We start from the raw sequence: 26,864 nt of genomic DNA, 5'->3' as shown, positions 1-26,864 counted from the left end.
TGCACACGCTTGACTGCTCTACGGCGCTTGCGATGGGAGCGCACTCGACGAGCAGCAGACTCAGATCGTGCGGATTACATAGCCGAGGCTCAGGATCGTACAGGCAAGATGGAGCGGGGTGAGGAGAGCGGCAGGCACACAGCGCGGCAGCGGCGAAAGGGAAGGGAAGAGTGAGGTATAGCTCCGGGAGAGAGGAACGCATTCCGAGTGACGTGGCACGAGCGAGCAGAGAGGCAGAGAGAAGGGAGAAGCAAGGCTAGGCGCCACGTCCGGCGTTGCGGTCGTTGACGATGACGAGATTCTCGAGGCGTCCAACACGTAGACCACCGTCGCCATCGCCCTCCTCGCCGCCTGCGTCTTCGTCGTCGAGGACGCCTTGCGCAGCGCTGGCGGCCAGACGGCGGAAAATGCCCTCCATGTTCTCCTCGCCCAGCTCCTTGTCCAGTGGCGCCTCGTTCTTCGCCACGCGCTTCTGCGAGGACGAGGGAGCGGCGTCGTCGATGCGAATGTCCAGCCCTTCCTCGTTGGCCAGATGCAGCAGACAGATGAAGCAGTACGACGTGCTGATCTCGTCGAGCTTCTCCTTGGCGTACGACTTCTTCAGGCCGCTGATGACCGCCGAGAAGGTGCGCGGCCCGGAGCTGCCGGGCTCTGGCTTGGTGCGGCCGGGTGTTGATGGCTGCAAAGGCGTCAGCAACGGGAGAGCAGCAGACACACCAGTCACGCTCACCTCGTCGTCCTCTTCGTCACTCAGCGCATCGACGTCAATCGCCAGCTCCTTCCAGATCGAGTCCTTGAGGCGCTTGACATCGACACGCTTGGCGCGCTTGGCGTAGTTGACGTACTCGGGGCGGATACGGCGGATGGCCTGCGTCGGCAGCTCCTCCTCCTCGCCCTCGTCGCCAAAGCCGCTCGGCCCGCCGTCCTCGAGCATGTCGAACGCGCCGTCGTCGTCGGCGTCGTGGAAGAATTCGGTGTTGAAGGGCTGCGCTTCGTGCTCTGCAGGGGTGTGAGCGATCAGCACTGGCCTGTGGTGCCCATCCCAGCTCGAGCACTCACCGTCGTACGCGCCGCCCACGCCCTGTTCCCGCTCGGCGGCCGCCTGCGCCCAGAACTCCTCGTCGACGTCGGCAGGATGCGCCATGTCGACGTCGTTGGTCTGCGCCACCCGTGCGCCTCTTCGCCTCAAGTTCAGCTGTAGACGAACCACACTGTCAGCACTCGCAAGGGGCGATGTCCCACCGCAGACGGCACTCACCACAGCACGCGGCTTGATCGCCAGCCGCAGCAGCTCTCGGCTCGAAAAGTGGCGGTCCTCGGGCAGCAGATGCAGGTCCGCGGCGCCCTTGTTGCGCGGCAGCATGATGCCCACGCCGCCCTTGGCCGGCGCAAAGAGCTCCGCGCTCGACATGGCGCCGGCTGGAGTGGTAAAGTCGATCACGAAGGCCTCCTTGCTCTTCCGAGGCGCGGCCTTGGGCGCGGAAGAGCCGCTTGGCCCGTCTGCGTCCGCTCCTGTGGATGTGTCAGCGATGTCAGCCTCGAGGCCCGCCCGCAAGCACTCACCCTTGGCTCCCGGCATGGCGCCGACGCCCTTGCGCATCTTCCAGTGCTCCGGGCCCGCCCAGTTCTTCACAAGGTGCTGGTCGAAGTAGTCGAACATGCCATCTGCGCCGCCCTCGGCCTCTTCGTCCTGCGCGGCGCCAACACCCACGAATGCGAGTGCGAGGTCTCGCTGCGAGGGCGCCGCAGCCGAGCCTCGCGGCTGGTCGTGTGCAATCGCCGCAAGCTCGTCATCGTCGTCGGCATCGTGCGAGCCCTGCCGCACATCGAGCGGCGCCGCAAAGATGTCGTCGCCGTCGTCGCCGCCAGCGTAGTCGTTGCCTGCGCCAAAGAAGTCCTCGCCCTCGTCGCCCTCCGGCATGTCGTCGAACGCCGGCATGCCGCCCATCGAGTCGTCATACGCCGGGTCCGAGTAGCCGTCGTTGCCCGGCGCATGCTCGAAGCCCAGCGCAGAGAAGGGCGTCGTGTCGTCGGGCGCGAAGCGGAAGGAGGCGAACGTGGGACAGATGGTGCGCTGCGACAGGAGTGCGCTGAGCGCGTTCTCGCTGCCACTGAAGGCCGCCTCGTCGTGCCCGAAGAGCGTGACGCGCAGCTTCGTCAGGTCCACCATCTCGTGGTCCTGCTGCGCGCTTGCCAGCGGCGTGGCCTCGCGGTCCGCGTCGCCGTCGGCCGGCAGCGCATCCTGCTCGTCGCCCTCGTCTGCCACGCCGGCCACGTCGGAGGCGTCAAACACGATGCGCGCCTTGCCGTCCACGCCGAGGTGGTTCATCAGCAGCCCGCCGGCGCCGCCCTCGTCAAAGTCGGCCGACGTCTTCTTGAAGAGCGGGTCGACGGAGAACTCGACGTCGAGCTTCTTGATCGCCAGCTGCGAGAAGTTCTTGGCCAGCGTCGCCTCGCGCGCCTTGCCCTTGCGCTTCTTGGACTTGGTGTTGCCCTCCTCGTCCTCCTCGCCGTCCTCTTCGTCCTCGGCCTCCTTGCCCTTCTTCGAGGTGCGCAAGTCCAAGTCGTCCTGCAGGCCTGAGAGCAGCTTGCCCGTCTCGACGACGACACTGTCCACGCGCGACGTCCACACCTTGATGCAGCCGTCGAGCGTGCACGACGCCTTCTGGAAGTTGATGCTGCCGTCTCCCGACTCGGAGCGCAGCAGCGACATGTCGTGGAAGTAGTCGATCAGCGCAAAGTTCCACGTGTTGCTCGCGTTGATTTTCTGCGGCGCGTGTCAGCAACTGGAGAGGTGCTTCGCAGCAGCGCACTCACATTGTCCGTCGCCATCTTCATCCACTCCTCGAAGCTCGTCGAGTCGACGTTGAGCTTCTGCACCTCCTTGGCCTGCGCCTCGTGGCTGGCGCTGGCGTTGCCGGCCTGCACATGCAGCGACGCGCCGAGGCTGCGGCGCGGCCCGTTCGCTCGCGCCAGTGCGGCGACACCACCTCGCGAGCGAGTCGAAGTGTCGGTGAAGGCCGACGAGGAAGAGGGATGCGGCGCAGCGTCCGAGGACGAGGGCGCGCCTCGCCGTGCGAAGCCAGCCGTGCCGGCGCCGGACGACGCCATGCGCGAGCGTGCCAGCGCCGACACGCCGCCGCCGGGCAGACGCGGCTTGGTCTGCAGCGGCACCATCTGCGTGCGGCTGCTCGTCTCGACTGGCGTGGGTGCAGCTGCGGCCTTGCGGCGCGGCGCACTCTGTATCGTCGTGTCGCCCTCGTCCTCCTCGCCGTACGCATCATCGCCCCCCGCCAGCTCGTCGTCCGAGTCCGAGTCTACGACGCGTCGTGCGGCACCAGCGGCAGCCCGACGTGGCGGCGCTGCATCTTCGCTCTTCCGTGCTGCGCTCTTGCGCGGCGCCGGCATGGCGGCACGCTTGCGGGCGTCTGCGGCGCGCACAGGCGCAGCTGGCGGGCCGCCGTTGGGCGCTGTGCTGCGCAGCGGCTGGCGCGACGAGGCAGGCGTGGGCGTGGCGAGAGCACCGGCGTCGCTGCGGCGTGGGCGTGCGAGCACGTCGGGCGAGTCAAAGTCGCTGTGCCCGAGGCCGGAGGATCGCCGGCGCGCAGACGAGGCGGTGGGCATGAGGGCGCGTGCGCCGGGTGAGATGGAGCAGCGGTGAGGAGGAGGTGTGAGAGAGGTGCGGCAGGCTGAGCAGCAGCGAGGCGGCGCGGCGGCATTCGGGCACGCGTCGCCGCCGCGGTGTTGGTGTTTTGCCTGCGTCGCGCAAGACGCGCGGCGTGCCTCCCTGCCCCTCTACGCGCCGCACCCACGCTTGAGCCAGCATCAGTCTGAGCGCATCGATCAGCCGCAAGCATTAATTTGCGCATCTGCACCTCGATGCTCGTTGCCACAGAGCTGCAGCAAGCTCAAGCGACAGCGTCAGCTTTTGGCTGCCTGCGTCGTGACAGGGGCCATGTGCACAGCGCCCGACGCGCCGGTGTCCGTGGCCCGCCGCGGCGGCCAAACTAAAGAGGCAGGCCGGCCGTGGCGTTCCCAGTGCTGCGCCGCGACGGGTTCATGTCGAGCACAATTGCCTCCTTCGGCCGGCACAGGAGGCGTGCCGGCGCCGCCATCGAGCCATGATGTCAGGCGCAGCGCAGCCATCTTGCTTTACCACCTCCACACCCTTCTCTGCTCTGTCGTTTGCCCATCTGCTGCCGCTTCCTTGCCGCTGCGCTCTTTTGCGCACACATCCTCGTCGCGCTACTGCACACGCGCACGAGCCAGCAGCAGCGCAGGCGCCGGCCTCCTTCTTGCCGACTGCGAGGTGCGTTGCGCGCGTTCATGCATCTGTCATGTAGCCGCAATCTGCTGAGTGCTCTCGGCCCCTCGCAGCGTGCCACTGCCGCGGTGCCCAGCCTTCTCGCAACGCGCGATATGACTTCGTTCCTCTCGCTTCCCGTCGAGCTGCAGATTGAGATACTGCCGGACTGGTGCGGTGACGGGCACCAGCTGCGCGTTCTCAGGGTGAGTCTGAGTGCACAGCAGAGCTGGAGTGCGTGCTGATCAGGCTCGCAGCGCACCTGCCGGGCCTTCAACACCGTCATCAACAGCTCTGCCTTCGACAAGCTTCTGTTTCGCACCAAGACGGTCGACATGGCTGCGCTCGAGAGTGCAGTGCAGCGCCATCAGGGCACGCCGGCCATGTGTTATCTACTGAAGGAGCTGAATACGGTGAGCGGCTTGCATTGCTCAACAACTACTGACGTGTGCTCACACTTGCCACACAAAAGAGCATGGAGCGTTTTACCTTCATTGATGACTATTACTTCATGTTCGAGCCGCTCAGCAATCTCACCGGACCGCTCCAGAAGCACGAGCTTCTCAATATGAGGTTCATCTTCGGCGAGCGCTACCACAACATGCGCGTTCGACAAGCTCACTGCAGTGAATGCACCCGGCTTGAGGAGCTCTGCGACAGCTGTGACCCGCAGCCGAGGGAGAAGAGCGGCGAGGCTGTCGAGCCCTTGCCACTGCTTCACATGCATGCAGCCGCTGATGAAAATGCAACTGAGCCTCCGTGAGTCGGATGCTGACACTGTACTCCTTTTCTGACCTCTGTTGCCTTGCAGCGTCTCTGAACTTGTGCTTGTTGACACAGTGAGCCAGAGCCTGCGTCATCTGACTTACGCGCTGACGCCAGCTCACACAGAGTTGTGTTGAAGGCGTCAGTCTGCTTGCGTCGGCCAGCACATCTCTTTGCTCACTTGCGGCGCCGTTCAGTCCTTCAGCATGGTGCCCAAGACGCTTGTCATGAAGAACGGCAAGATCATCTCGACTCGCGCAAGGCGGGCACAATTTGAGATCAAGAACCTGGACAACAAGCCGATTAGCGTTGCGCAGTTCTGGTGAGCACCGCAGACGTCAGTGTGACCCTCAGCCACCCTGTCTGACGCTTTGACTGACTATATCACCTCCACAGAGCCTACCTCACGTTCGCATCCGCGAGGCAAAGAGGCTGACTAGCATTGCAACGTCTCCTGCTGAGCTGCAAGCAAACGGCCGCTATCTCATCCGCAAGGTTGGCGTTGACGAGTTTGATGAGACTCTGACTGATTCCGACGACGCCAAGATGTGTTCGTGCGGCTACTGCAAGCACAGAGATCACTGTGGCTGCATAGCCTGCTGGTTCCGAAGCGAGAGCGATGAGGATCGCTGGTTTGCAAGAGATGGGGATGCGGAGTCTGACGCACAGGAAGGCGAAGGGGACGAGCAAGCGGAGAACGGAGGGGAGGATGGAATGGTCGAGGAGGAAGAGGAGTAGCAGATCGAGAAGATGTTGCAGCAACGGCAATGAGATTCAGCAGCCATCATATCTGACGTCGGGCCCGACCACGGCGTGAGCCGCTTGCCAGGCCGCTGGAGCCTGACGAGGTCTGTGGCAGCAGCTGCACGCTTTTGCTGGCTGCCTTGCCCCCACTCATCACGCCCGCAATCGCTGAAGCAAGCGAGACCTGGCCGCCCTAGTTCAACTATCCCTTGCGCTGCACTGCACGATTCAGTCGGCGAGCGTCGTGCGCGTCGAGCGCGTCGAGCGGCGGGCTGTGGGACGTGCCTTGCGCTGGCGGGAATACTGCAGCACTTCAGCACGGTGGACCGAGCGTGATCAGGAGGGCATTGCTGCCCATGCGTCCTACAAGACGCACCTGCAGGCTCGAGACTGCTGCTGGCTGAGCTGATGTATTCGCTGTGCGGTGGCGTCACGGGACCTCGCGCGGCGCGCGCGCTCGGCTAGACGTGCAGGCATGCGGCGGCGCAGGACTTGCTCTTGACCACCACACCCTCATCTGACGACCGCATTCGCTCCTCCGTCCCGTCTACTGCACCTCTCACACGCTCTGTCGCACGCCGTCGCTCAGTTGCAGCCTTGTGGTGTACGTTGACGCGCGCCTGCTTGTCGCCGCGTACTCCAACTCACGCTGCGCAGTCAACGTCCTTTGACGCTCCATCAACGCCGATTTGTCGACGAGTCCGCGTACGTGCCAGCGTCGTTGCTGCTCGCGCCTCACATGTGAGTTGATTTCCCCTCTACACGAGCTGTCGTGCTCACGTTGCTTGTCATCAGCAGCGCCGTGCTTCGACACCTCGTCCTTTCCTCGCCATGTCGGCGCCAACTTCGCTGCTGTCGCTCCCTGTTGAGCTCCTCACCGAGGTTCTCCTGTACTGCGACACTCTTGTCCTCCGGATCATGAAGGTAAGGGCTCAGCCGCGCTTGCTCTGACGGAAGCTTCGATCGTGAATATGAGGGCATCGGCGTGTCTCGCTGCGACGACGACGACAAGGACGCAAGCGTAGAGCAGGGAAGGCAGCGTCTGCATTGCCTGGCGGCCTCAAAAGAGAATGCCACCGATCCCCCGTGAGTGTTGTTCTGCTCCCTTGCGAAGACTCAACTGACTCGGACGCCTGCAGGGTCGCTCAAATGACAATTGAGGACGTTCTAGTGCGCCGCGTGCTTCTGTGCTTGACCTGGCGCTTACCTCTCATCTCAAATCGCAGTACCTAGCTGCAATCCGCACGACGAACACGAGCAAAGTGCAGCGTCGCCGTGTGCACTCTACAATGGTCATTCGCAGCGAAGGCGACGAGCCGATCACGGTCGAGCAGTTCTGGTGGGCAGGCATCTAGTCTCCCATGTTACGTGCTCGCAACTGACACGCCCCAGGAAATGCTTCTCCTTCTTCGCCAAGCACGCTAACAAGGTGTGTCGCCCGGAGCGTGTCATCGAGCCAGAGCTCACTCAGTACGGTCTAGAGCGCTCTCGAAACATATGTGCGCAGCACTTCGCAGCTGCACTGAAGATGACGCTGACGCAGGATCTCAGCAAGATTTCCGCTTCAAGCTGGTGGGCTTGGAGCATGAAAAGGTGGTGGCGGATGGAAAGTATGAGGCTTGGATTCACCCCGACGGGGGCTCCGATGACACGGACGCTAATGGCTACACAGCGGGCTTCTTTGGCTACGAGTGGTGATCTGCCCGACTGCCCTCACTTCCCGAGCTCTCGCATCATGTCTCAAATCAGCATTTGTACTTCTACTACTCCAAGACCGCGCCATGTGGGAGATGAGTCCTGCCGCACAGGACACTCAGCAGCCACCGTGCGTGAATTCGGGGAGCTTGTCCGCTCGCTCGCTCGCTCGCTCAGCCGACTTGGCATGAGTTGTTGGCATGTTGCGACGGCCGTAGCGGCCTTGCGTAGCGAAAGCTGGCGCCCTGCGATGCGAGCGTTGCCGCGAGAGGAGCTCGGACGCTCAGCACGCAGCTCTCGGACACATGGTGTTGACGCGACGCGTGGCGAAAGCGGCAGGCAGACGCGCGCGAGCCATGTCAACTCGCCTCGAGGCGGTGCCGCAAGCAGCAACGGCAGTCGAGTCGGCAGCGCATGTGCAGGCAGCCGACTCGTCACAAGCCGAGAAGCGGAGACGGACCCGTCATGCGGTCCACAGCTTCGCTCACGTCCTCCACCACCCCCTTCTGCCCACCACCGCCCGTCCGTCGTGTTCCTGTGCCACGCTCGCTCGCAGGTTCGTCACATGTCACGCTGGCCCGCCGACAGAGCGCAATGCTGACGCTCACACGCAGCTCCAGTGCAGCTCCAGTGCAGAACACTGCCGCTTCCTCGCTACCGAATCCGTCGGCGCCATGGCATCGCTGCTCTCGCTGCCTGTCGAGCTGCGCATCGAGGTTCTTCTGTACTGCACGCCCCTCGCTCTGCGGCTCCTCAAAGTGAGTGCGGCACATCATCCGCGCCAGACGAGACCTGCGGGCGCTCATCATCGCCCAGTGCACCTGCCAGCACCTCAGTGCGCTCATCGATGAGCCAAAGTTCGACGGACTGATGTTCCGCACCAGGGACGTAGATGCAGCGCTCCTGCAACGAGGCCTCGAGCTGTACACGGCCCGCAGGGCGCGTTCCACAGAGACCTCGCGAGTCCCGCTTAGCCTCCCGCTCAGACTGATCCCGGAGCTCGTGCGTACCACCAGGCACGTCTCAGCGCCAGTGCCAGCTGACGTGCTTCCGCTCACAGGGATGGAGCTTCCTGAAAGTGAAGGCCGTTGAGAGGAGCCGCACCTGGAGCGGCGAGCACTATTTCAAGCTGCATCCTCTCATCCTCATCAAAGCCCACTTCGAGATCAGCTACGAGGAACTTCCCGCTGCAGGAAGCGACGCGGCCGACTGCGACTTTCTCGCGAGCCGCTCCGAGGATGAGCACAAGCCACGCCTGGCTTCCTTGGCAGCGGCAGGCGACAATGCCACAGACCCTCCGTGAGTCGAGTCGCCTGTAGAACCGCGCATGGGCTTTCTGACGCAGCTGCAGGGTCTCGCACATGACGGTCACTGACCCGGTAGGTCACTCGTCTGGCCTCTGAGTGTCATACTAATTTCGCGCCGTAGCGCACGTCGCTGGAGACGAGAAACTACAAGCTCGTTCGCAAGTCGAGCATGGTCGGTCGCTTCCAAATCCATAACGAGGATGGCCGGCCGATTTCTGTCGAGCAGTTCTGGTGAGAGTTTGTCTTCGCTCAAGCGCTCGGCTCCGTTGCTGCCAACTGACACACCACAGGCGCTGCTACTGCTTCTACGCCGGCCAGGTCAAAACAAAGATAGACAAAAAGTTGAAAGAGTATGTCAAGGCCGACTGGGATGAATTGCCGAACTACCTGATAGAAGATGTCCGTGCATTCTTCCAGTTCAGACAATGAGGCTGTGCTGACATCGCAATTGAGCTGCCGTACTCTTTCAGTCTGTCGACCTCGTTGCTCGCGCAGAAGCCGCGCTCGCAAGGACGGCTCACCATCTCGTGCAAGACTCGAGAAGCTGAAGGACGAGCATGAGTGTCGACATGTACTCGAGAAGCCACATCGAGCCCAAGTCGGCCATAGATCCAGGCTAGTCGCGTCGGTCGATGCTCCTGCGCGCCAGTCTCCCTGCAAATTCATTGCATATCAGCGCCCGTGTCCACACTTGTTCTCGGTCAATGGCAGCGAAGGCAGAGAGAGTCATCGAACAGTGGGAGGGAAGAGAGCGTCAGTGCGCGTGCGTGACAGGCGTGACACTCATTGCGCAGAGCGCGTGTGCGATGCGGCAACCGCGTTCAGTCCCAGGCCAGTGTCGAGATGAGTTGCCATCGCTTCAGCTCTGTGGCCATCCGTGCAGCCTGCTGCCATAGCCGAGGTGAGGCTGGGCAAGACGAGCTGGCCGCTCCGAGGCAAAGCAGAGCGAGAGCTTGGGCCGCCGTGGGAACTCGGCGCTCAGGGGTGCCGCCGCCGCCAGCGGCATCATCATGCGCCGCCGTGCGCAGATGATGAAGACGCAGGCCTCGCCGGCCTTCGGCAGCAACTTCACACGCAACCACCACACCCCGCCTGCCGCCGCGCAACTCAGCCATGCCCTTGCTGCTTTCGCTGCCGCTTGAACTACTGCTGGAGATCTTGCTGCACTTCGACGGGCGTGAGCTGCGCGGAATCAAGGTGAGTGGATGTGCTCTTTCTCCTTGCGCACGACGTCTGATCCTTGCTCAAGCGCACATGCAAGACGTTTGCAGACCTCATTGGGACTCATCCTGCCTTCGATGCGAAGCTCTTTCGCACGGCCAAGGTCGATGTCGCAAAGCTCACAGGTCTGCAAGAGGGCGAGCTCAAGCTGCACCCACTCGTCAGCATGGGCTTCATGTTTGCAACGCCGTACGAGCGCATTCACGCCTACTCTGGGGACCCTGCGTGCGGATACTGGGACAACGAGGAGTACTGTTCTGAGCCAGGCTCGGCTTGTGACTTCCCGTGTTTCCAAGAGGCACGTCGCATGCCTTACCTTCACACGCTGGCCGCGGTGGGCGACAATGCAACAGAGCCTCCGTGAGTGGGGCAAGATTGGCGACATTTGAGGTGCAAAATCGGCTGAAGCCAGCTCAGGGTGTCGAAGATGATCATTCGCGACTGCAAGGTAATCTCGCGTTCCGCTACGCATGTCCCTAGCGCCTGTCTGACTGTGACATACAACAGTCATTCGACCGCTTTGACAAGTCCTGCATGGTGCGCAATAGGCTTGCGTCGGACGACACCGAGAACCCAAGAGTCGAGATTAGCAACAAGAAGGACTGTCCGATTACTGTCGCACAGTTTTGGTAAGCTAGCTGAGCTGGCTTGTTTTACGCCACTGCGTCCAGTCTCTGAAGCAGACTCAACAGGAAAAATGTGTGCCTCTACACTCGTGAGACCGAGTACCACTTCCTCAAAGAGCTGGTCGACTACGGGGACGGACCGGACCTCGAGCAATATCGTTACGCCCGTCAGTGGCGCCTCTTCCTGCTTCGGCGTCTCGCTCATCCGTGTGCTCACAGAGGAAGAAGCATTCTTTCGCCTTCTCCATGACGGTGGAAAGTTGCTCGACGGAGGCACATACGAGATCAAATTCGGCTGCACCTCTTGCTGCTCATGGGAAGCTCTTCGCCAGTGCGCATCACACATCGCCTGAACTACTACCAGCACGTGGGCCGGCCCGCGTCGGAGCGTCTCCTCGCCGGGGCGGGCCGGGTGCGAGCAAATGCCCCGTTGTCGGGCTGAGTCCACTTCAGCCAGGCCTTCGATTTCATAAGACTAGGATGCACTGAGGGATGCTGAGTAGCGAAGTGGTGTCATTGCGCGGAGGCTGTGTAGATAGGTGACGGATGCAACCAGAGAGACGAGCGAGGTGAGGTCCAGCGAGTGGGGGCTTAAGAGCGGTGGTCGATAATAGCGTGTTGGAAGGGTGTAGCGGTGCGGCACGGGGGCTACGACGGCGGCGGCGCAGCGAGCCACAGCGCCAGCTCGTACACGGAGAACATGATGGCAGCGTTCGGCACGACGCGCAGCAGATGCGCGCTGAGGCCGCCGTAGAGCGCCGCGGCACCCTCGTCGCGCCAGACGCAGACGATCGTCTTGCGCAGACTCGTGTACTTTGCCACCTCGCCCGGCGAGGGCTGCTGCCGCATGCGTGTGCGCAGCACCTGCGTGGAGCGAGCGTCAGTAAGCAGAGCAGGATGCGACGTAGCGCAGGACTCACCTCGTGGGGATACGTAATGAGACTGGCGATGAGCTTCGCCGTGCCCGCTGCTCCGATCGTAGTGCGCAAGCCCTGCCGCTTCTCCTCGCCCTCACTCTTGCTCTCCCAGCGCTTGAGCTTCTCGTACAGCACCCACTGGATGGTGCCCTCCACGACGCCGAGATACGAGGCACTCATGCCGCGGTACAGGCCGGGGATGCCCTCGGAGCGCACGATGTGCAGCACCATCTGCGTGCTGGACGAGCGCGGCACGGACGGGTTCGAGCCGGCAAAGAAGGACTTTTGCAGCGAGGCGCCACGCATGGCTGAGGTCGCGGCTAGCGCAGAGGTGCTGAGAGAGCGAGAGGCGGCGGGAGCTGCGCCTGATGAGGAGGCATGCCGCCCCACAGCAGCGTTGCGCGCAGTCTCGAGCGAACGCTCAGCGGCCGATGCCTCGAGCTGCAGGCGCGTCTTGACGACCCAGATCGGATTGGTCGCCGTCGCAGTGACGATGCCTTGAGCAGCGATTGTCAGCACGAGCTAACCTTGCGAAGTCGCAGGCGCGATGACTCACCCGCCAGTGCTGCCGCGCCCAGATGTACCGCCGGCGACTCTTTCCCGCCATTCAGGTGCTCAGCAAGGAACACCTTGCCGTTGCCGTACGTATAAAAGTTGATGGAGCGCGCCGGCACAGCGCCGAGCAGCGTCGGGCCTAGGCCTCGGAAGAGCGCCCGTGGACCCTCGCGGGTAGCGATGGTGCGCAGCAGCTGTGCCGTCTCGACAAAGTGATACGCGAGACGCCGTGTCTGGGAGAAGGCGCCGCTACTCCGAGCTGCCGAGGCGGCTGCTGCGGTGGAGCGAGGAGAGGTGACGGGCCGGAACAGGTCCGATTGGAGACGGGTCTTGACGACGTCTAGTGGCGACGTGACGATGGCGCCGCACATGCCCGCCACTCTATGAAGCGAACGGCGTCAGCAGGGCGAGCGGGCAGCGTAGACCTGGGAGCGACAAGACCGGCCCGAGCAGACCGAAAGCAGAGGCAGGTGCCGCTCATGATCTGTGCAGCGCCTGGCTCTGATGCCAGTGCTACCTGGAGTCTACCGCTCGAGGTCCGCCGACTTCGCCGTCCATGCAAGCCTGGCGGCAGTACGCAGAGAGCCAGCTGCGCCACTGGCACATTTCGACCAGCGCAGCGGGGCCAGGTGGCGCCAAGACAGCATGCCCTACCCAACAGCTGACCTCGCCCAGCGCGCCGAGTGCGTCTCGGCGACTGAAGGCGCACATGCCTGTTGCCTCTTTGCTCACGCAGCGGGACAGCGCGAGCAGACACCGGCTGCGCCTTACGCTGACAGCAAGCTCTGGCTTGGCAGTCGATGCAGCGCTTGGCAGCTGTGCACAGCGCGTTGCAGCTGCTCCAGTCTTCTTCTCTCCATGCGAGGCTCCCGGCTGCATCTCTCCACGTCTGATCCCGTCCTGTGTGTGCTACGCACTCGCTCTCGCCACGATGCACTACTCACCCTCCTGCAGCAAAGTGGACCCATCCGTGCGGCCTTGCCCTCTGTTCCCGCCTGCGTTCCGGCTGCGGCACGGCGGGCGGCAGTGCCGAGTGCGTCGTGGCCATCGTCGTGCTGCCGGCAGCGGCGGCGGCGGCGGTGGAGGAGATGTGCGCGGTGGAGGCGCTGCCGTGCGCCGTTGATGAGCTCGCCATCGATACAGGAGCGGAGAGCGCGAGTGGTGTGTGAACACGAGATGAGGTGAGGAAAGAAGCCGCGTGCAGAGAGAGGCTGGGTGATGAGCTGTGCGAGGTCCGATGCGGAGAGGAGGCGCAAGGCCTGAGCGGCTCCTTCGCTCCACCTCAGCGCCTCAAAAGATTGCTCAGCCACGCAGGGCACGGCGTCCCTGTCCACGGCCTCACTCGACGAGACTTTTATGAGAGGAGGGGTCACGTGCGCAGGACCTGGAAATTCTGCCTCGCCACCTCGGCAGACCTTGCGCCGCGCGTCGCATGAGGGCACAGAAGAGAGGGCACGCCGCCAGTGTCCTTTGTGCCGTGCCTGTCACTAGCCGCGTCGCGAAAACGCGCGGCGCAGCGCAAACGACGGCGGCTGCGAGCCGTTGCCAGTCGGAGTGCGCAGCAGCAGCGCGTGGCGGTGGCATGGATGACGAGCAGCGCAGCAGCGCTCGCACCTCTCTCTCTACCCCACCCACCACGCACACACACACCCCACAGCACTCGTTCTCCGGTCCTGTCCTTCTGTCTGTGTCTCTCTTGCACTCTCTGCCACGCCCTTTAATCGCCTCTCCTCTCTTCCCTCACGAATGACGTACGAGTCTGCCACTCGCTCCCCCGCCGCTGCCAACGCAGCGCCCGCGGCCGACAAGGGCGTCGATGGTGCCGCCAGCAAGCTTGGTGAGCAGCCGCGCAGAGTGCACATGGAGGTGGCGGTGCCGTGCTGGAGCGGCGCAAGAGATCTGAGGCACGAAGGGTCACGCGCTCGGGTCGCTTGAGCGTATGATGGTTGTACGTGGCGAGGAGCGCTGCGGCATGCTGTGCTGCCATTGTGCATTGCTATAGCGCTGCTGCTTTGTAGGTTGGCGAGATGCCAGTCCCACTGGTCTGAGTGGCTGCGTCTTTGCGCTCTCCCGCCGCACGCGCCGCCTTGTGCCACCCTCTTGCCCTCGTCTTGCCTGCTGACACGCTCCTTTCCAGCGAACATGAACGTCTCGGGCGGCGAGGGTGGCCGCCCCAAGTCGGCCTACGTGCCGCCGCACCTGCGCAACGGCCTCTCGTCGACGGCGCCGGCCTTCACGCCTCGGTGAGTCATCCTGCACTCTTCCTCTGCGCAGGCCTAAGCTCATCGTCGTGCTCTTCTCAGTGCGCCTGCGCCGCACCAGGCTGCTCCGGCCAACGGCGCCAGCAATGGCTTCCCGGCGCTGGGCGCCTCGCGTGCGCCTGCCGCGCCCGCGGCCTTCCAGAGCAACGGCGGCGGTGCCGCTGCTGCCGCTCCGCCGCCGCGTGCGCCCGGCGGTGGCCTGGCCTCGCGCGCCGGCGCCGGCGGCTGGGACTCTGCGCCTGCGCCTAGCCGCGGCGGTGGCGGCGGCTTCGGCGGCAACTCGTACAGCAGCGGCGGCGGCGGTGGCTCGGGCGTCGGTGCCTGGCGCGATGGCGTGCACGTCATTGGTGCGCCCAACGCGCGCCTGCAGAAGGAGCTCTTCGGCGAGGCCGGCGACGGCCAGCACCAGTCGTCGGGCATCAACTTCGACAAGTACGGCGACATTCCCGTCGACGTCTCGGGCCGCGATGCGCCCGAGGCGGTGACGGAGTTCACGTCGCCGCCGATCGACGCGCACCTGCTCGAGAACATCCTGCTGGCGCGCTACACGACGCCGACGCCCGTGCAGAAGTACTCGATCCCCATCGTCGAGATGGGCCGTGACCTCATGGGCTGTGCCCAGACCGGCTCCGGCAAGACGGGCGGCTTCCTCTTCCCGATCCTCTCTGCTCTCTTCACGCACGGCCCGCCGCCGCCGCCGGCAGAGATGGCCAACGGCGGCTTCGGCCGGCGCAAGGCCTTCCCCACGACGCTCATCCTTGCGCCGACGCGCGAGCTCGTCTCGCAGATCCACGAGGAGGCGCGCAAGTTCACCTACCGCTCCTGGGTCAAGCCCGCCGTCGTGTACGGCGGTGCCGACATTGGCTCGCAGCTGCGGCAGATTGAGCGCGGCTGCGACCTGCTCTCGGCCACGCCCGGCCGTCTCGTCGACCTCATCGAGCGCGGCCGCATCTCGCTCGCCAACGTGCGCTTCCTCGTGCTCGACGAGGCCGACCGCATGCTCGACATGGGTTTCGAGCCGCAGATCCGCCGCATCGTCGAGGGCGAGGACATGCCGGGCGTCATGGAGCGCCAGACGCTCATGTTCTCGGCCACGTTCCCGCGCGAGATCCAGATCCTCGCCAAGGACTTCCTGAAGGAGTACATGTTCCTCTCCGTCGGCCGTGTCGGCTCGACGTCGGAGAACATCACGCAGAAGGTCGAGTACGTCGAGGACGACGACAAGCGCAGCGTGCTGCTCGACGTGCTGGCCTCGATGCCCACGGGCGGCCTCACGCTCATCTTCGTCGAGACGAAGCGCATGGCCGACACGCTCTCCGACTTCCTGCTGCGCTCCAACATCGGCGCCACGTCGATCCACGGCGACCGCACGCAGAAGGAGCGCGAGCGCGCCCTCGAGCTCTTCCGCACGGGCCGCACGCCCATCATGGTCGCCACGGCCGTCGCCGCGCGTGGTCTCGACATTCCCAACGTCACCCACGTCGTCAACTACGACCTGCCGTCGGACATTGACGACTACGTGCACCGCATCGGCCGCACGGGCCGTGCCGGCAACACCGGCCACGCCACGGCCTTCTTCAACCGCGGCAACCGCAACATTGTGCGCGACATGCTCGAGCTGCTCAAGGAGGCCAACCAGGAGGTGCCGACGTGGCTTGAGGCCGTGGCGCGCGAGAGCGCGTTCGGCGGCGGAGGCGGTGGCTTCCGCAGCGGCGGCCGTGGCCGCGGCGGCTCGTCGCGCGCTCCCATGCGCTCCAGCGGCGGCGGCGGCTTCGCTGGCCGTGACGCCCGTGGCTCGGCTGCTGGCGGCGGTGGCGGCGGCTACGGCGGTGGCTACGGCGGCGCCGGCGGCGCGTTCGGCGGCCCACCGCCGGCCAGCGGTGGCGGCGGCTCGTACGGCGGCGGCAGCGGCGGCCCGTCGTGGTGGTAAGCGGGTGTGCGGCACAAGCTAGTGCCCACAACGCATCTCATGAAGCAAGCCCCATGCCCATCCGTCCTCTTCCTCGCCTTCGATCTTCGCCTTCTCGCGCCCTCCTCATTCTTCTCCGAGCGCGTGCATCAAGCGCACGCGCGTCTTCGCATCCTTCGCCCCGGTATCGTCATTCATCAACCTGCTGCGACTCCCTCCCTCTCTCCATCCTTTCCCTTCCGAGCACCCATCTCAAAAGCCCAGGCCGGCCGATGAGCCTGGGCACCCCCCTCTCTCTTCCTCTACGAGCGAAAAAAGAAGAGTCTCCACGAGGCCTCACTCATGCTGCCTCGCCCTCGTCCGACTCAAACCAACCCTTGGGATCCCGTGTCACCCTCTTCACATCGATCTCAAGACTCGACATCCAATAGACTCTTTCTTTCGCACACTACACACTAGACCTCCTCCTCTACCCTCTATCCTTCTCTCCACGCGCGCTCGTCGAGGGCCTGCTTGCGCCGGTCCCGCGAGCGTGGCGCTGTGTCCCTGTCGCGCACAGGCGCGGCCTTCATCCGCACACCTTTCCCCTCCTTTCTTCTTCACCTCCCTCCCCCATCTTGACAACGCAGCATCTCACGCATGAATGGATACCCAGCTTCGCGCACCTACTGCTTGCCTGTCGTGCTTGCCTGAGATGACGTCGTATGCTCGATGATGGACGAGGTGCATTGAGGAGTCCCTGGGCGTGGGAGGTGGGTGCGCGACGATCGGATGCGGTGGTAGTACAAGTAGAGGTCTGGCGAGATTCAGAGGAAAGAGAGTGACAGTGACGCAGGGCTACCAGGACGAGGGGCAAAGGGAGACACGGCCGCGGCGTGTGAGCCGGCGCGCCATCACCATGTCGTGTCGAAGCGGCTCAGCACGCGCTCGGCCTCTTCGACGTCCTTCTGCGCGCGGCGGCGCGAGTAGAACGCAGGACAGTCCGAGTTGCTGCACAGCACGTCCTGCGTCACGGTGCCGGAGCAGCGCTGGCAGCCCGTCCAGAGGCGCGCAAACTCCTCCTCGAGTGTTGAGGCGCGCATCAGCTGAGTGTGGGGTGCAGCGTCAGTCACGGGCGCAGCGGACGTTTGCGAGGGTTGCGAAGGCAGCTCACCTTCTCGGCGTAGATCTCGGGCAGCTTCGGGCGGCATCGCTCGCACACGGGAGCATCTGCGAGGCGCGTGTGAGCCGGAGCCTCGAAGCGCTGGCAGCATGCAAAGACTCACCGCCAAGCTTGGCCGGCAGCGGCGTGCGGCAGCTGAGGCATTGCGCCGTCTTGACGGCGAACTTCATCAGCGAGCCGACCGTCGAGGTGGCGACCTGGACGCTGCGCGTGTGCGCGCCATTGACTGCAGGGAGCGGAAGTTGTCAGCATGATGCCTCTCTGGAGCCAGACAACGCAACGCACGCAGACCCTTGGCGCCTGCGCCGGAGATTGGCTCAAAGATGCGCATCAGGGGCTTCGCCAGCTGTGAGGAGGTAGCACATCAGCATCGCGTGTCAACTCGCACCTCGCAGCGCTCGCACCTGGTTGTCGAGGTAGTAGCGCGTGTCGATCGGGATGTTGTGCTCGAGCACGTACAGCGGGTCCTCGGACTTCTCGTAGGCCGCCGCACCCTTGCTGCCCTTGACGATGACATACGCCACACGGTCACCGAGCGCCGGTGCCGAGCCAGCGTCACGCTTGCGCATGCGCTCGGCCAGCTCGACGTGCGCCTGCTTCGCGGCGTAGTCGGCCTTGGCCAGCGCCTTGGTGATGACGAGCTGGCTCAAGTCGATCTTGTTCTGCAGCAGGTCCGAGATGACCTGCTTGACGAAGCTGAAGAGCGCGCGCCGGAGGTCAGCCTACATCTACCGAGCGCATCACGTGGCAGTGCGACTTACTCTTCTGCACCCTTGACGTCGCGGTCGATGAGCATCTTGCGCAGGCACGTGTCGATGACCATGCGGACGAGGCGGCAGTTGTCGCGGCGCACCGTCTCGATGCCCTTGGTGTCCATCTTGTCGTACTTCTCCGCGTTCGTCCAGTACAGGCCGGCGTAGCGCTTCTTCGAGATGAGGAGGTAGGGGAAGTAGACCTTCTCGAACTCAAGCTTGATGGGCTTGACGAATGTGGCCGAGACGATATCGGCCGCCTCGGCGCCCAGCTCCATCGCGCGCGCCAGATCCGAGACGCCAAACTTGACCATCACCGAGTCGGTGTCGCCGTACACGACCTCGGCGTCGTGCTCGTAGCCATTGGCGATCGTGTAGCGCGACTCGACGGCCGTCTTCGTCTGCTCGATCATCTGGCGACCGTAGGCCGTGACACTCATCGAGATCTCCAGACACGGCAGCTTGCCGACGGTGGCGCCGGTGAAGCCGTACACCGAGTTGGCGCTGACCTTCAGCGCCAGCTGCCGGCCGTCGAGCACGGCGCGCTTGAACGGGTCCGTCTCCTTCTTGAGGTCCGCCTTCGCACGCTTGCGCGCGCCGAGCAGGTCCTCCAGCACCGTCGGGAGCAGGCCCTTGCGCACGCCTGGCTTCACGAAGAAGTCTGTCGTGGTGATGCGTCAGCGGAGAGAGTCACACGCACAGCGTCGCCCGACGCACTGTTGTTCGGCGTCATGACGTAGTCCTTGTCCTTGACGAGGCCGAGGCGGTCGATCGTGGGCTTGGTGAGCAGCGTCGTGTAGCACAGGTTGTGCGCCATCATGATTGACGGGTACAGCGAGGCGAAGTCGAGCGTGGCGATCGGCACGTCGTAGTAGCCCTGCTTCGGCTCCAGCACCGTGGCGCCCTCGTACTGATCGTCGGTGCCTGCGTCGCCGCGTCAGCAGCCGAGCCGCATGACGGTCGCAGGAGCTACTCACCCTCGCCCTTGTGCGCCGGCACGAGGTAGTGGTCCTCGTTGGCCTTGCGGAAGAGCTGCGAGACGACCTTGATCTGCTGGCCGCGCGAGAGGAGGTAGTTGAACGGCACGCCCGTCACACGCGCCATCTCGACGTAGTTGATGAAGCACATCAGCTTGTCCATCAGCCGCTGCGGCAGATATGCGTCCTGCATGAGACATCATCAGCGCCTGTTGCTCAAGAGCGCAGCTGAGGACGCACCTTCAGACAGTAGACGGCCAGTCGCCGCCGCGCCTCGGGACCACCGTTCTGCAGCTCCGTAATGAGCGAGAAGTGCACGTCCTCCTTCTGCTCGCCGAGGAACTCGTAGGACACGCTGTTGAGGCTGTAGGAGCGCAGCTTGTAGTCGCGCTGCATGACCTGCAGCATGTCGAGCTGCAGGCGCCCCTGCAGCTCCGTGTTCTTGCTGTCGCGCGTGCCGTACGCCTTAGACGAGAAGTGCGTGTCCTTGGCCTCCGTCTTTGTGTCTGTGGAGGCGAGTCAGAGACCATTGCAGTGCAGCGCGAGGCGCACGGCACGCACTCTTCTCGCGCCCGAGGTACGGGAACTTGGTCGCCTTGAGCGCCTTGGCGCGGTCGAGCAGGTAGGGAAAGTCGAAGTTGGCGATGTTGTAGCCGATGACCACGTCCGGGTCGACCGTCTGCACGAACTTAGCCCACGCCTCGAGCAGGTCGACCTCGCGCTGAAAGTCCATCACATGCGTGCCCACGATGGGCGAACAGGTGTTGAGCGTCATGACGTTCTTGATGAACGGCGCCGACTCGCCTGCTCAGCTGTGTCAGTGCGGCGAAGTGTGCAGCGCGGTGCTTCTCACTCACCCTGCCGCGTGACCATGCTGGCAATCTGAATGACCGGATCGATCTCCGCCTCGGGAAACACGCCTTTCCTCCCTGCACACTCGATGTCGAAGCTGAGGATGCGCAGCGGTGCCGTGGCGCTCCACTCGCCGTCTGGCTTGTGCGAGACGATGCCGTCTGGCCGCACGTCGACCTCGATCTGGCTCGTCGAGATCTTGGTGCTCTCCGAGCGCAGCGCGTACGTGTTGGGCTGCAGCGTGAGCCAGTTCATGCCGACGATGTCCTTGTCGATCATGAAGCGCAGAGGGTAGGCGATGTTCTCGTACGTCAGCTGCGAGTCGCCCGCCGAGAGCAGGTCGCGGAAGGACACCTCGCCGCGCTCGATGCTGCGTGGGGACGGGGAGCACGGTATCAGCCTCTGCCGCAGCGACAAGGGGGGCACTCGGCACAGCAGCTCGCGCACGGCCCTGCCTGCCGAAGTGGGACGAGCGCAGCAGCAGTCTGACCGGCGCACTGCAGAGCTCCGGCCCTTCGCCATCCCGCGGCCCTGCCACTTCACAACCGCGCCTGATACTCATCTCGCATCTTGCTCAGCGCCCGCAGGTCACCCGCCGAGATCTTCAGGAACTGCACATCTGCGTCGCCCATGTAGTGCATCAAGCTCTTGCGCGCGAGTAGCTGCACCGCGGTGGCTGAGCCGCGGCCGAAGAGCGTCTGTGATCAGCCGAGAGGGGTCAGTCGAGCGAAGCAGCACCACGCTTGGAGCACAAGCACGCACGCAGAGGTGATTGAGAAAGGCTGTGCAGTCGCTGGCGACGAAACCGCGCGGGGCGTGCATGTAGAAGTACGGCAGGAAGGCCGAGACGTGCACGAGCACCGAGTGGCCCGTGGCTGTGACGCCCCAGATGCGGATCTGCGGCGCGGCATTCGGCACCTGGTGCTCCTCGATGTCGATCTGCTGGAACGTGAGCTCGTCAGAGCGCGGGTCCATTGGCGGCAGCGCAGGCCGTGGCCATGTGTCTCTCAGATCGGCAGGCTCTGCGCAGCGGAGTGATAAGCGGCCCACTGCTGCGCTCCATGGCATCGCAAGACTGACCTGCGTCCCACACATCCTGCGCCTCGTGCTTCATGCGGATGAGCGTCTCCTCGAAGCTCGGCGCGCCGGCCTTGCCCTGTGCGCGCGAGTGGGCGCCATTCGTGGCGCTGCTGCTGGGCTGCAGCGGCACCTTGCTCGACGTGGCGGCACCGGTGCTCGAGAGGCGCTGGCGCTTCGCCGCGGGCACATCGCTGTGGGGGGCGTCAGCGCGGGCAATTCAAACGTGCGGATATGGACGTACGATGTGGACGTGGGCGCCATGGCTGGCGGAACGAGTGGGAGAGGAGGCGCGGCAGGGATGTGAGGGTGGAGAAGGAGCAGCCGGCGCCGCACCGCGAGCCCTGCGCAGAGCAACACGACGCGTCGCGCGGCAGCGTGTAAAGTGGCGCGCCTGGCAGCGGGCGCCGCGCCCAGGCCGCAGGCAGCGCCGCACGGGGCGCGCCGTCGATGACGCTTGCCTGCGCTCCGCCTCCATCCCTCGAGCTCGCCGCTCCCTCCACTCCCTGCACCACCTCTCGCACAGCATGGCGGCGTCTTCGCAGCTGCGCACCAGCCTGCACGACGGCCAGGCCGTGTCGGTGCGCGTCCTCTCGCGCCAGCTGCGCCTGCCGCTTGCCGATGCCCGCGCGTGCGTGCGCCGCTGGCCTTGCGTCTCTGGAGCTGCCTGCTGATCCTGCAGCACCGCACAGCGAGATGCTCGCATACCGCAAAGACTTCCCGACGCCGGCCGTCTGGCTGCTCGCCGGCACCGCGGCCGAGGCAGTCGAGGGCGCGGCCAACACCCGCCAGATGCTCCTCGTGTCCGACTCGCAGCTTGCGCGTGCGTGCGACCGGCCGGCGCCCCGCCGGCTCGCCATGCTCACGCCAGCGCCCACAGATGCCCGCACAAAGTTCGCACAGGCGCCGTCTGAGACGCTGTACGCCCTGCTGCCCGCTGCGTCCTCCTCGAAGCAGCATGACGCTGCTGGTCCACTCACTGCCCTGCGTACCCGCGCGCATGAGCTGGGCCCGGACCATGAGGGCGACTTTGGTGTGATCCGTGCGCAGGGAGTGGAGAAGGTGGTGAGTCATTGCGTTGCGCAGCCGTCTGCAACGACGGCCGGAAGGCTGATCGGCGAGCGCCATCACCAGGCGGGAGCACAGCGCAGTGCGCCGCTCACCGTGCCCGCAGCGGGTGTGCAGAGCAAGGCCGGCTCGACCAGCGCGGATCAAAAACCGGCGGCCGCAGCGAAGGAGGCAGCCGCAGCGCCTCAGAAGGCAGCAGGCAAGAAGGCTAGCCTCGATTGGAGTCGTGCGAAGGCTCCGGCTCCGCCGCCCGCAGCCAAGGCGGGTGCTAAGGTCACCAGCAAGAGGAAGATGGTGGTGGAGTCTGATGAGGAGGACGAGGATGCGGTGGAGGCCATGGACGTCGATGCTGCGCCTGCCGAGGACGAGGAGGAGGAGCGCATCGGCTACGCCATGGATGGTGAGTTGCCAGCAGACACGGCGTCGAAGAACGCTTTGCTAAACTGTGCCCACCCGTGATCGCCTTCGCCAGACGACGAAGACACGCAGCTGAGCGCACCGGCGAAGGAGTCTGCAGCAAAAGCATCGACAAGCGCTGCGGCTGCACAGCCGGCTGTCGCAGGCGGCAGCGGCACAGGGAAGCGCCGCGTGCGCAAGACGCGCACCGTCACGCGCAAGGTCACCGAGAAGAACGAGAAGGGCTACCGAGGTGAGTCGTCGCTGTTCTCGCGCAACGGTCCATGCTCGAGGCCGCTTCCTAGCCTGTCGCTAACCTCTACATGCGAACAGTCACGCGAGACGTCACGCACGAGGAGGAATACACCACCGAGGAGTCCGGCGATGAGGCGGCTCCCAACGCGGCCAGCAGTGCCACCGCTCGCGCCAAGCCGCGCCCGTCCAACGGAGCAGCGAAGGCTGCCTCCGCCGCTGCCGCTGCTGCCGCTGCGGCACCCAAGCCTGCGCCCGCTGCCGCAGCGCCGCCCAAGGCAGCCGCCGCATCGGCCGGCAACAAGAAGAAGGCCGGGCAGCAGAAGCTCAGCTCCTTCTTCACCAAGCCCAAGTGAGCTCGCACATCCACACACTTTGCACCGAGGAGGTGCTCTTTGCATTGCGTAATAGCCACAGCCGACCGTTCATGAGAGCCGATCTAGCGCCTCCGATCCGGAGGTCAGGGAAGAGGTGCAGTGCGCAAGGCGGGCTGCCGCGGCGCAGGGTATGCGAGGATGAGGAAGAGCCGTGCGGTGGATGTGCTGGCGGGAAGATGCGGGCCGCAAGAATTGTTGCGCAGGGAGTGAGGATGGCGTCCGGATAGAGAAGAGCATCACGCGGCCAGGCGAAGCGAGGCCTGCAGGTCGGGCGAGAGCGTCTGGCCCAGGCGCTCGAGTTGCGCAGTCAGCTTGGCCCGATGAGCAAGCAAGGACGCCTCCTCGAAGCCGCTGCTTGAGCCGCTGGCGCTGCCGTTCATGCTGCCGAGGCTGGCGCTTGCCGGGCCCAGCGCACTGCTGAAGCTGGTGCTGCTGCTCATGGAGTCAGTCTTTGCCGCGTGACGCGTGCCGGTGCTCGCCGAGGAGACAGCAGGCGTGGCGCCGGGCGTATCAGACGAAGAAGAGTCGGGCGCTGGCGTGTCACTGCGCCACCGCGAGCCTGGGCCGGGTCGCGAGGGCGACGAGAGCCGGGCATCGACGGAGCGCTGTGGCAGGGCCAGCATCAGCAGCTGTGCATGCGCCAAGAGCGTAGCAGCACTCACGATTTCGGCCACGAGCCTTGTCCACAGATCGAGCGCCTCGACCTCGCCGCGCTGCTGCGCAAATGTGCGCACGTCGCCTTGCTCCAGCACTGCGACTCTGCGCCGCCACTGCTCCTCCTCTGCAGCAGCGAGGCGCTCTTGCAGCCAGAGGCCGAAGTTCGGCGAGCGCAGAAAGTCGAGGTAGAGGGCCTGGCGCACTGCTGCACCGGTAGGCAGCGAGCGACTGCGCACTGCAAGCGGCGTGCCATGCGCCTTGAGCGAGGCCAGAAAGGCCGTGGTGCTGAAGGGCCGGATCTGCGGCGCTGCGCTGGGCGAAGAGAGGTCGAACGTGGCAGGAATGAGCGACGAGACGTAGCGATTGAGCGGCGCCAGGAAGCGCGACGTCTGGTCGGCAAAGTAGCGTCGCAGCAGCGCGTCGGCCGTGGCATCGGCTGCGGCACCGCCATTCGGCCGCTCGACGAGCTCGAGCAGACGCTTAAGCAGCGCCCGGTCTTTTGAGATGCGGCGCTTGCGCTTCGAGGTGAAGCCCGCAAGGTGCTCTGGGCCGCCGCCTCCGGCACTGTTGCCGCCGGCAACGCCGCCTGCAGATGCCGGCGTCGAGGGCGCTGGCGGTGCTGAGGCGCGCTTGCCCAAGCCTGTGCCGCCAGACGAGGCTCCGCTGCCACTGCCGTGCCGACTTGGCTTCGCCGCCGCCTTGCCTACTCGCAGCACGTGCGGCCAGTGAGAGCAGGCCTGCAGCATGAACGGATTCGTCACGCCCAGGAGCGTGCCGGCCTGCGGCTTGTTGCGCGTGACGAGCGTCTTGAAGTCGTAGTCGTGAATCGTGAAGAAGGGCCGCCAGTCGCCTCCGAACGGAATCGGACGGATGAGATCGAGCAGATGCCACACCGCCTCGCTGCACTGCTTCGGATCGGGCCCGACGATCAGAATCGGCCTGCAATAGCGTTAGTCGAGAGCCTCCGAGCGGAAGTGTCACAGCATGTAACTCACTCGCCGAGCAGCACACACTCCCACAGCAGCCACATGTCGGGCAGGAGCTCGCGGAAGGAGCTGACAAGCGGAGTCGCTGGAATGGACGCCAGAATCTGCGAGGCAGTACCTGACGTCAGACAGAGCCTCATCGCTCCAGAGCGCCGGGACTCACCACAGCTTCGGCGCCGCCCGGCTGCACTGGAAGGGGCGATGGAAGCGGGCTTGTAGGCGTCTCGCGACTCTGCCCCTGTGTTGCGAGCGGCAAGGCCACATCCAGGACGGAGCCCAGCACTGGCAGCGAGAGTGTGGCTCCGGGTTCCGGCGCTGGCCAATTCGTGACGTCCTGACAGAAGGCCTCGAGCATCGGCGCGCCGTGTGCAAAGTACAGCGCTACACAGCAGATTCAGCTCGAGGTCTCCTGAGCTGGCCACGACGCACTCACGTCCGAGCAGATTGATGACGCGGTCGAAGAGCGCAACGTAGGGAAGATGAGAGAGGACGACAATTGATTTCTGCGTCGCGGTAGGTGAGTGACGACGTCGCTGCAGCTCTCGCCGGGGGCCTTCTCACCTGAAAGTAGCCTCGCCTGATGCTAGCGTCTCGCTTCTGGCAGAAGAATGCGTAGCCGTAGATGTAGTTCGAGCTGTCGCCCCTGCCTCTGCCTCTTCCGAGCACCATGCGCTCTTCTCCGTCCAGCGGCGCAGTCCGCGGTGGCTCATCGTCGTCCGACTCTGGGCGCGGCGCAGCGGCATGAAGCGGCATGTACCCCGCAGCGACGTCGTTCTCTTCGCCGCGCGGCGAGCTGCTACTGGAGCCAGCGGCGGTGCCGCTCGCACTGCTGCTGCCGCTGCGGTCGCCGAAGAAGTGCGCGCCAATCGCCGCACGCGCCTTGCCTCCTGCAATTCGTGCTCTCGACGTGCCTGTTGCTGGTGCAGAAGCAGGCATGGGCGGAGGAGAAGGTGTAGGGTCGATCAAGGGCACTTCGCGCAGGCGAAAGGAGAAGCTCGTGGTGCCGGTGTCGAAGATAGACGTGTCGGGGAAGGATGAGAATGCGCTGATGGTGCGGCGTCAGTGCCGGAGCGACGAGCAGAGGCTGTGGAGCATGCCAGGATACCTGATCCCTCGCAGTGCGGTCTGCATGTAGCTGAGAGCAGGCCTTCCCGCGAGCATGCACAGCTGAGGATCTCTGCACCTCTCACAACCGCACGTCGCTGCGCCATTCCTCACAATGGCCTTCCCGCCGCGATTGTCGTGTCACACGCTCCACTCACATCATGTCTCGCTCCTCTCGCGAGATGCCCAGCTGCGGACACAAGCATTCCAGCTCCGGCCCGTGGTCCAGGTCAAACGTGACGCATCCCACGCTGAGCACCCAGTTCTGCAGCTTCTCTCGCATGGCACCTGCTGGCGCACGCGCAGACGCAGGCGCCAGCTGCGGCAACGCAGTAGGCTTGACGTCGATGCCGAGCCCTGAAGAGGGCGTTGCAGCGGCACTGCTGGAGCTGCTGGCAGTCGCCGCGGCTGCAGCGGCTGCAGCAGCCTTGACGGCAGCGCTGGCCCGCCGGGAGTGAAGCGATGCTCGTCTTGACGGCACAGGCGGCGAGGCAGAGGGCGAAGAACGAGGTGATGCGCCCGGGCGCGGCGTGTTGAGCTCTGAAGCGGGCATGGCAGGCGAGCCTGTGGCTAGAGCACTGCTGCTGGCGGCGTCCATGCCCATGTCGGGCGCAGACTGCTGTGCCCGGCCGCGCGGCGCCAGGGCGAGGTCGCCAAGCGCCTCGAGCGCTGACGGCGCCGCAGGCGCACTGCCAGCTCCTCCTACTGCTGGTTCCAAGTGCGCGAGTGAGGCCGCAGTGGGTCGCTCGTCCGCCGAGTAGTACGAGCTGGAGATGCTAGTGCTGCTCTGTCCGCCTTCTGACAGGTGGCCCGAGATGCCCTCGGCCGGGGTCGTGGAGAAGGGCGAGCTGCGCCAGATGACTGCGCCGTCGCTGGGCGACGTGGAGAAGTCCATCGACGG

General features: G+C 64.8%; 11 protein-coding genes across 11 annotated transcripts; 7 read left to right on the top strand and 4 right to left on the bottom strand.

The window, feature by feature from the left end:
• Window positions 1–54: 54 nt before the first annotated feature.
• Window positions 55–3,677, bottom strand: FA09DRAFT_347368 (hypothetical protein). Its single transcript, XM_025744803.1, has 6 exons — window positions 2,818–3,677; window positions 1,564–2,767; window positions 1,259–1,512; window positions 1,060–1,195; window positions 731–999; window positions 55–679 (listed from the first exon to the last, which is right to left on the bottom strand). The coding sequence occupies exons 1-6, from the start codon at window positions 3,622–3,624 to the stop codon at window positions 257–259; spliced, it is 3,093 nt and encodes a 1,030-aa protein (XP_025594921.1). The 5' UTR covers window positions 3,625–3,677; the 3' UTR covers window positions 55–256.
• Window positions 3,678–4,180: 503 nt separating this feature from the next.
• Window positions 4,181–5,834, top strand: FA09DRAFT_363514 (hypothetical protein). Its single transcript, XM_025745600.1, has 8 exons — window positions 4,181–4,309; window positions 4,378–4,509; window positions 4,561–4,716; window positions 4,776–5,062; window positions 5,115–5,142; window positions 5,195–5,209; window positions 5,266–5,405; window positions 5,465–5,834. The coding sequence occupies exons 2-7, from the start codon at window positions 4,420–4,422 to the stop codon at window positions 5,392–5,394; spliced, it is 705 nt and encodes a 234-aa protein (XP_025594920.1). The 5' UTR covers window positions 4,181–4,309; window positions 4,378–4,419; the 3' UTR covers window positions 5,395–5,405; window positions 5,465–5,834.
• A 504-nt stretch (window positions 5,835–6,338) lies between these two features.
• On the top strand, window positions 6,339–7,555 carry FA09DRAFT_332764 (hypothetical protein). The gene is made up of 7 exons (XM_025743597.1): window positions 6,339–6,416; window positions 6,470–6,553; window positions 6,608–6,736; window positions 7,039–7,151; window positions 7,205–7,241; window positions 7,294–7,311; window positions 7,364–7,555. The coding sequence occupies exons 3-7, from the start codon at window positions 6,644–6,646 to the stop codon at window positions 7,508–7,510; spliced, it is 408 nt and encodes a 135-aa protein (XP_025594919.1). The 5' UTR covers window positions 6,339–6,416; window positions 6,470–6,553; window positions 6,608–6,643; the 3' UTR covers window positions 7,511–7,555.
• Window positions 7,556–8,181: 626 nt separating this feature from the next.
• FA09DRAFT_341827 (hypothetical protein) lies at window positions 8,182–9,243 on the top strand (the record flags this gene model as incomplete). Its single annotated transcript, XM_025744496.1, has 6 exons — window positions 8,182–8,265; window positions 8,324–8,509; window positions 8,568–8,806; window positions 8,859–8,886; window positions 8,936–9,045; window positions 9,105–9,243. The coding sequence occupies 6 exons, from the start codon at window positions 8,182–8,184 to the stop codon at window positions 9,241–9,243; spliced, it is 786 nt and encodes a 261-aa protein (XP_025594918.1).
• A 684-nt stretch (window positions 9,244–9,927) lies between these two features.
• Window positions 9,928–10,713, top strand: FA09DRAFT_326906 (hypothetical protein; the record flags this gene model as incomplete). The annotated part of the gene is made up of 5 exons (XM_025741234.1): window positions 9,928–10,011; window positions 10,064–10,395; window positions 10,453–10,483; window positions 10,543–10,664; window positions 10,707–10,713. 5 exons carry the CDS (start codon window positions 9,928–9,930, stop codon window positions 10,711–10,713), a joined length of 576 nt encoding a protein of 191 aa, XP_025594917.1.
• Window positions 10,714–11,281: 568 nt separating this feature from the next.
• On the bottom strand, window positions 11,282–13,442 carry FA09DRAFT_332762 (mitochondrial carrier). The gene is made up of 4 exons (XM_025743596.1): window positions 13,078–13,442; window positions 12,135–12,514; window positions 11,582–12,075; window positions 11,282–11,525 (listed from the first exon to the last, which is right to left on the bottom strand). Exons 1-4 carry the CDS (start codon window positions 13,266–13,268, stop codon window positions 11,310–11,312), a joined length of 1,281 nt encoding a protein of 426 aa, XP_025594916.1. The 5' UTR covers window positions 13,269–13,442; the 3' UTR covers window positions 11,282–11,309.
• Window positions 13,443–14,275: 833 nt separating this feature from the next.
• On the top strand, window positions 14,276–16,324 carry FA09DRAFT_326904 (DEAD-domain-containing protein; the record flags this gene model as incomplete). Its single annotated transcript, XM_025741233.1, has 2 exons — window positions 14,276–14,376; window positions 14,437–16,324. The coding sequence occupies 2 exons, from the start codon at window positions 14,276–14,278 to the stop codon at window positions 16,322–16,324; spliced, it is 1,989 nt and encodes a 662-aa protein (XP_025594915.1).
• Window positions 16,222–16,971, top strand: FA09DRAFT_332760 (hypothetical protein). The gene has a single exon (XM_025743595.1). The coding sequence runs from the start codon at window positions 16,364–16,366 to the stop codon at window positions 16,577–16,579; it is 216 nt and encodes a 71-aa protein (XP_025594914.1). The 5' UTR covers window positions 16,222–16,363; the 3' UTR covers window positions 16,580–16,971.
• Window positions 16,972–17,196: 225 nt separating this feature from the next.
• On the bottom strand, window positions 17,197–21,114 carry FA09DRAFT_302701 (putative DNA polymerase delta catalytic subunit; the record flags this gene model as incomplete). Its single annotated transcript, XM_025740412.1, has 13 exons — window positions 17,197–17,388; window positions 17,457–17,512; window positions 17,569–17,691; window positions 17,751–17,811; window positions 17,870–18,161; window positions 18,227–18,878; window positions 18,935–19,141; window positions 19,195–19,381; window positions 19,435–19,700; window positions 19,756–20,001; window positions 20,052–20,416; window positions 20,605–20,744; window positions 20,809–21,114. 13 exons carry the CDS (start codon window positions 21,112–21,114, stop codon window positions 17,197–17,199), a joined length of 3,093 nt encoding a protein of 1,030 aa, XP_025594913.1.
• Window positions 21,115–21,594: 480 nt separating this feature from the next.
• On the top strand, window positions 21,595–23,284 carry FA09DRAFT_332758 (hypothetical protein). Its single transcript, XM_025743594.1, has 6 exons — window positions 21,595–21,754; window positions 21,816–21,946; window positions 22,004–22,188; window positions 22,258–22,591; window positions 22,664–22,840; window positions 22,921–23,284. The coding sequence occupies exons 1-6, from the start codon at window positions 21,651–21,653 to the stop codon at window positions 23,193–23,195; spliced, it is 1,206 nt and encodes a 401-aa protein (XP_025594912.1). The 5' UTR covers window positions 21,595–21,650; the 3' UTR covers window positions 23,196–23,284.
• Window positions 23,285–23,349: 65 nt separating this feature from the next.
• On the bottom strand, window positions 23,350–25,956 carry FA09DRAFT_171056 (DUF1630-domain-containing protein). The gene is made up of 6 exons (XM_025739292.1): window positions 25,421–25,956; window positions 25,293–25,362; window positions 25,023–25,240; window positions 24,869–24,963; window positions 23,879–24,812; window positions 23,350–23,821 (listed from the first exon to the last, which is right to left on the bottom strand). The coding sequence occupies exons 1-6, from the start codon at window positions 25,793–25,795 to the stop codon at window positions 23,453–23,455; spliced, it is 2,061 nt and encodes a 686-aa protein (XP_025594911.1). The 5' UTR covers window positions 25,796–25,956; the 3' UTR covers window positions 23,350–23,452.
• Between the last annotated feature and the right edge of the window lie 908 nt (window positions 25,957–26,864).

The sequence above is a fragment of the Tilletiopsis washingtonensis genome (genome assembly GCF_003144115.1).
Source record: "Tilletiopsis washingtonensis strain MCA 4186 unplaced genomic scaffold FA09scaffold_28, whole genome shotgun sequence".
Taxonomy (NCBI): Eukaryota; Fungi; Basidiomycota; class Exobasidiomycetes; order Entylomatales; genus Tilletiopsis; species Tilletiopsis washingtonensis.
This window is presented reverse-complemented; position numbering and strand designations above follow the sequence as displayed.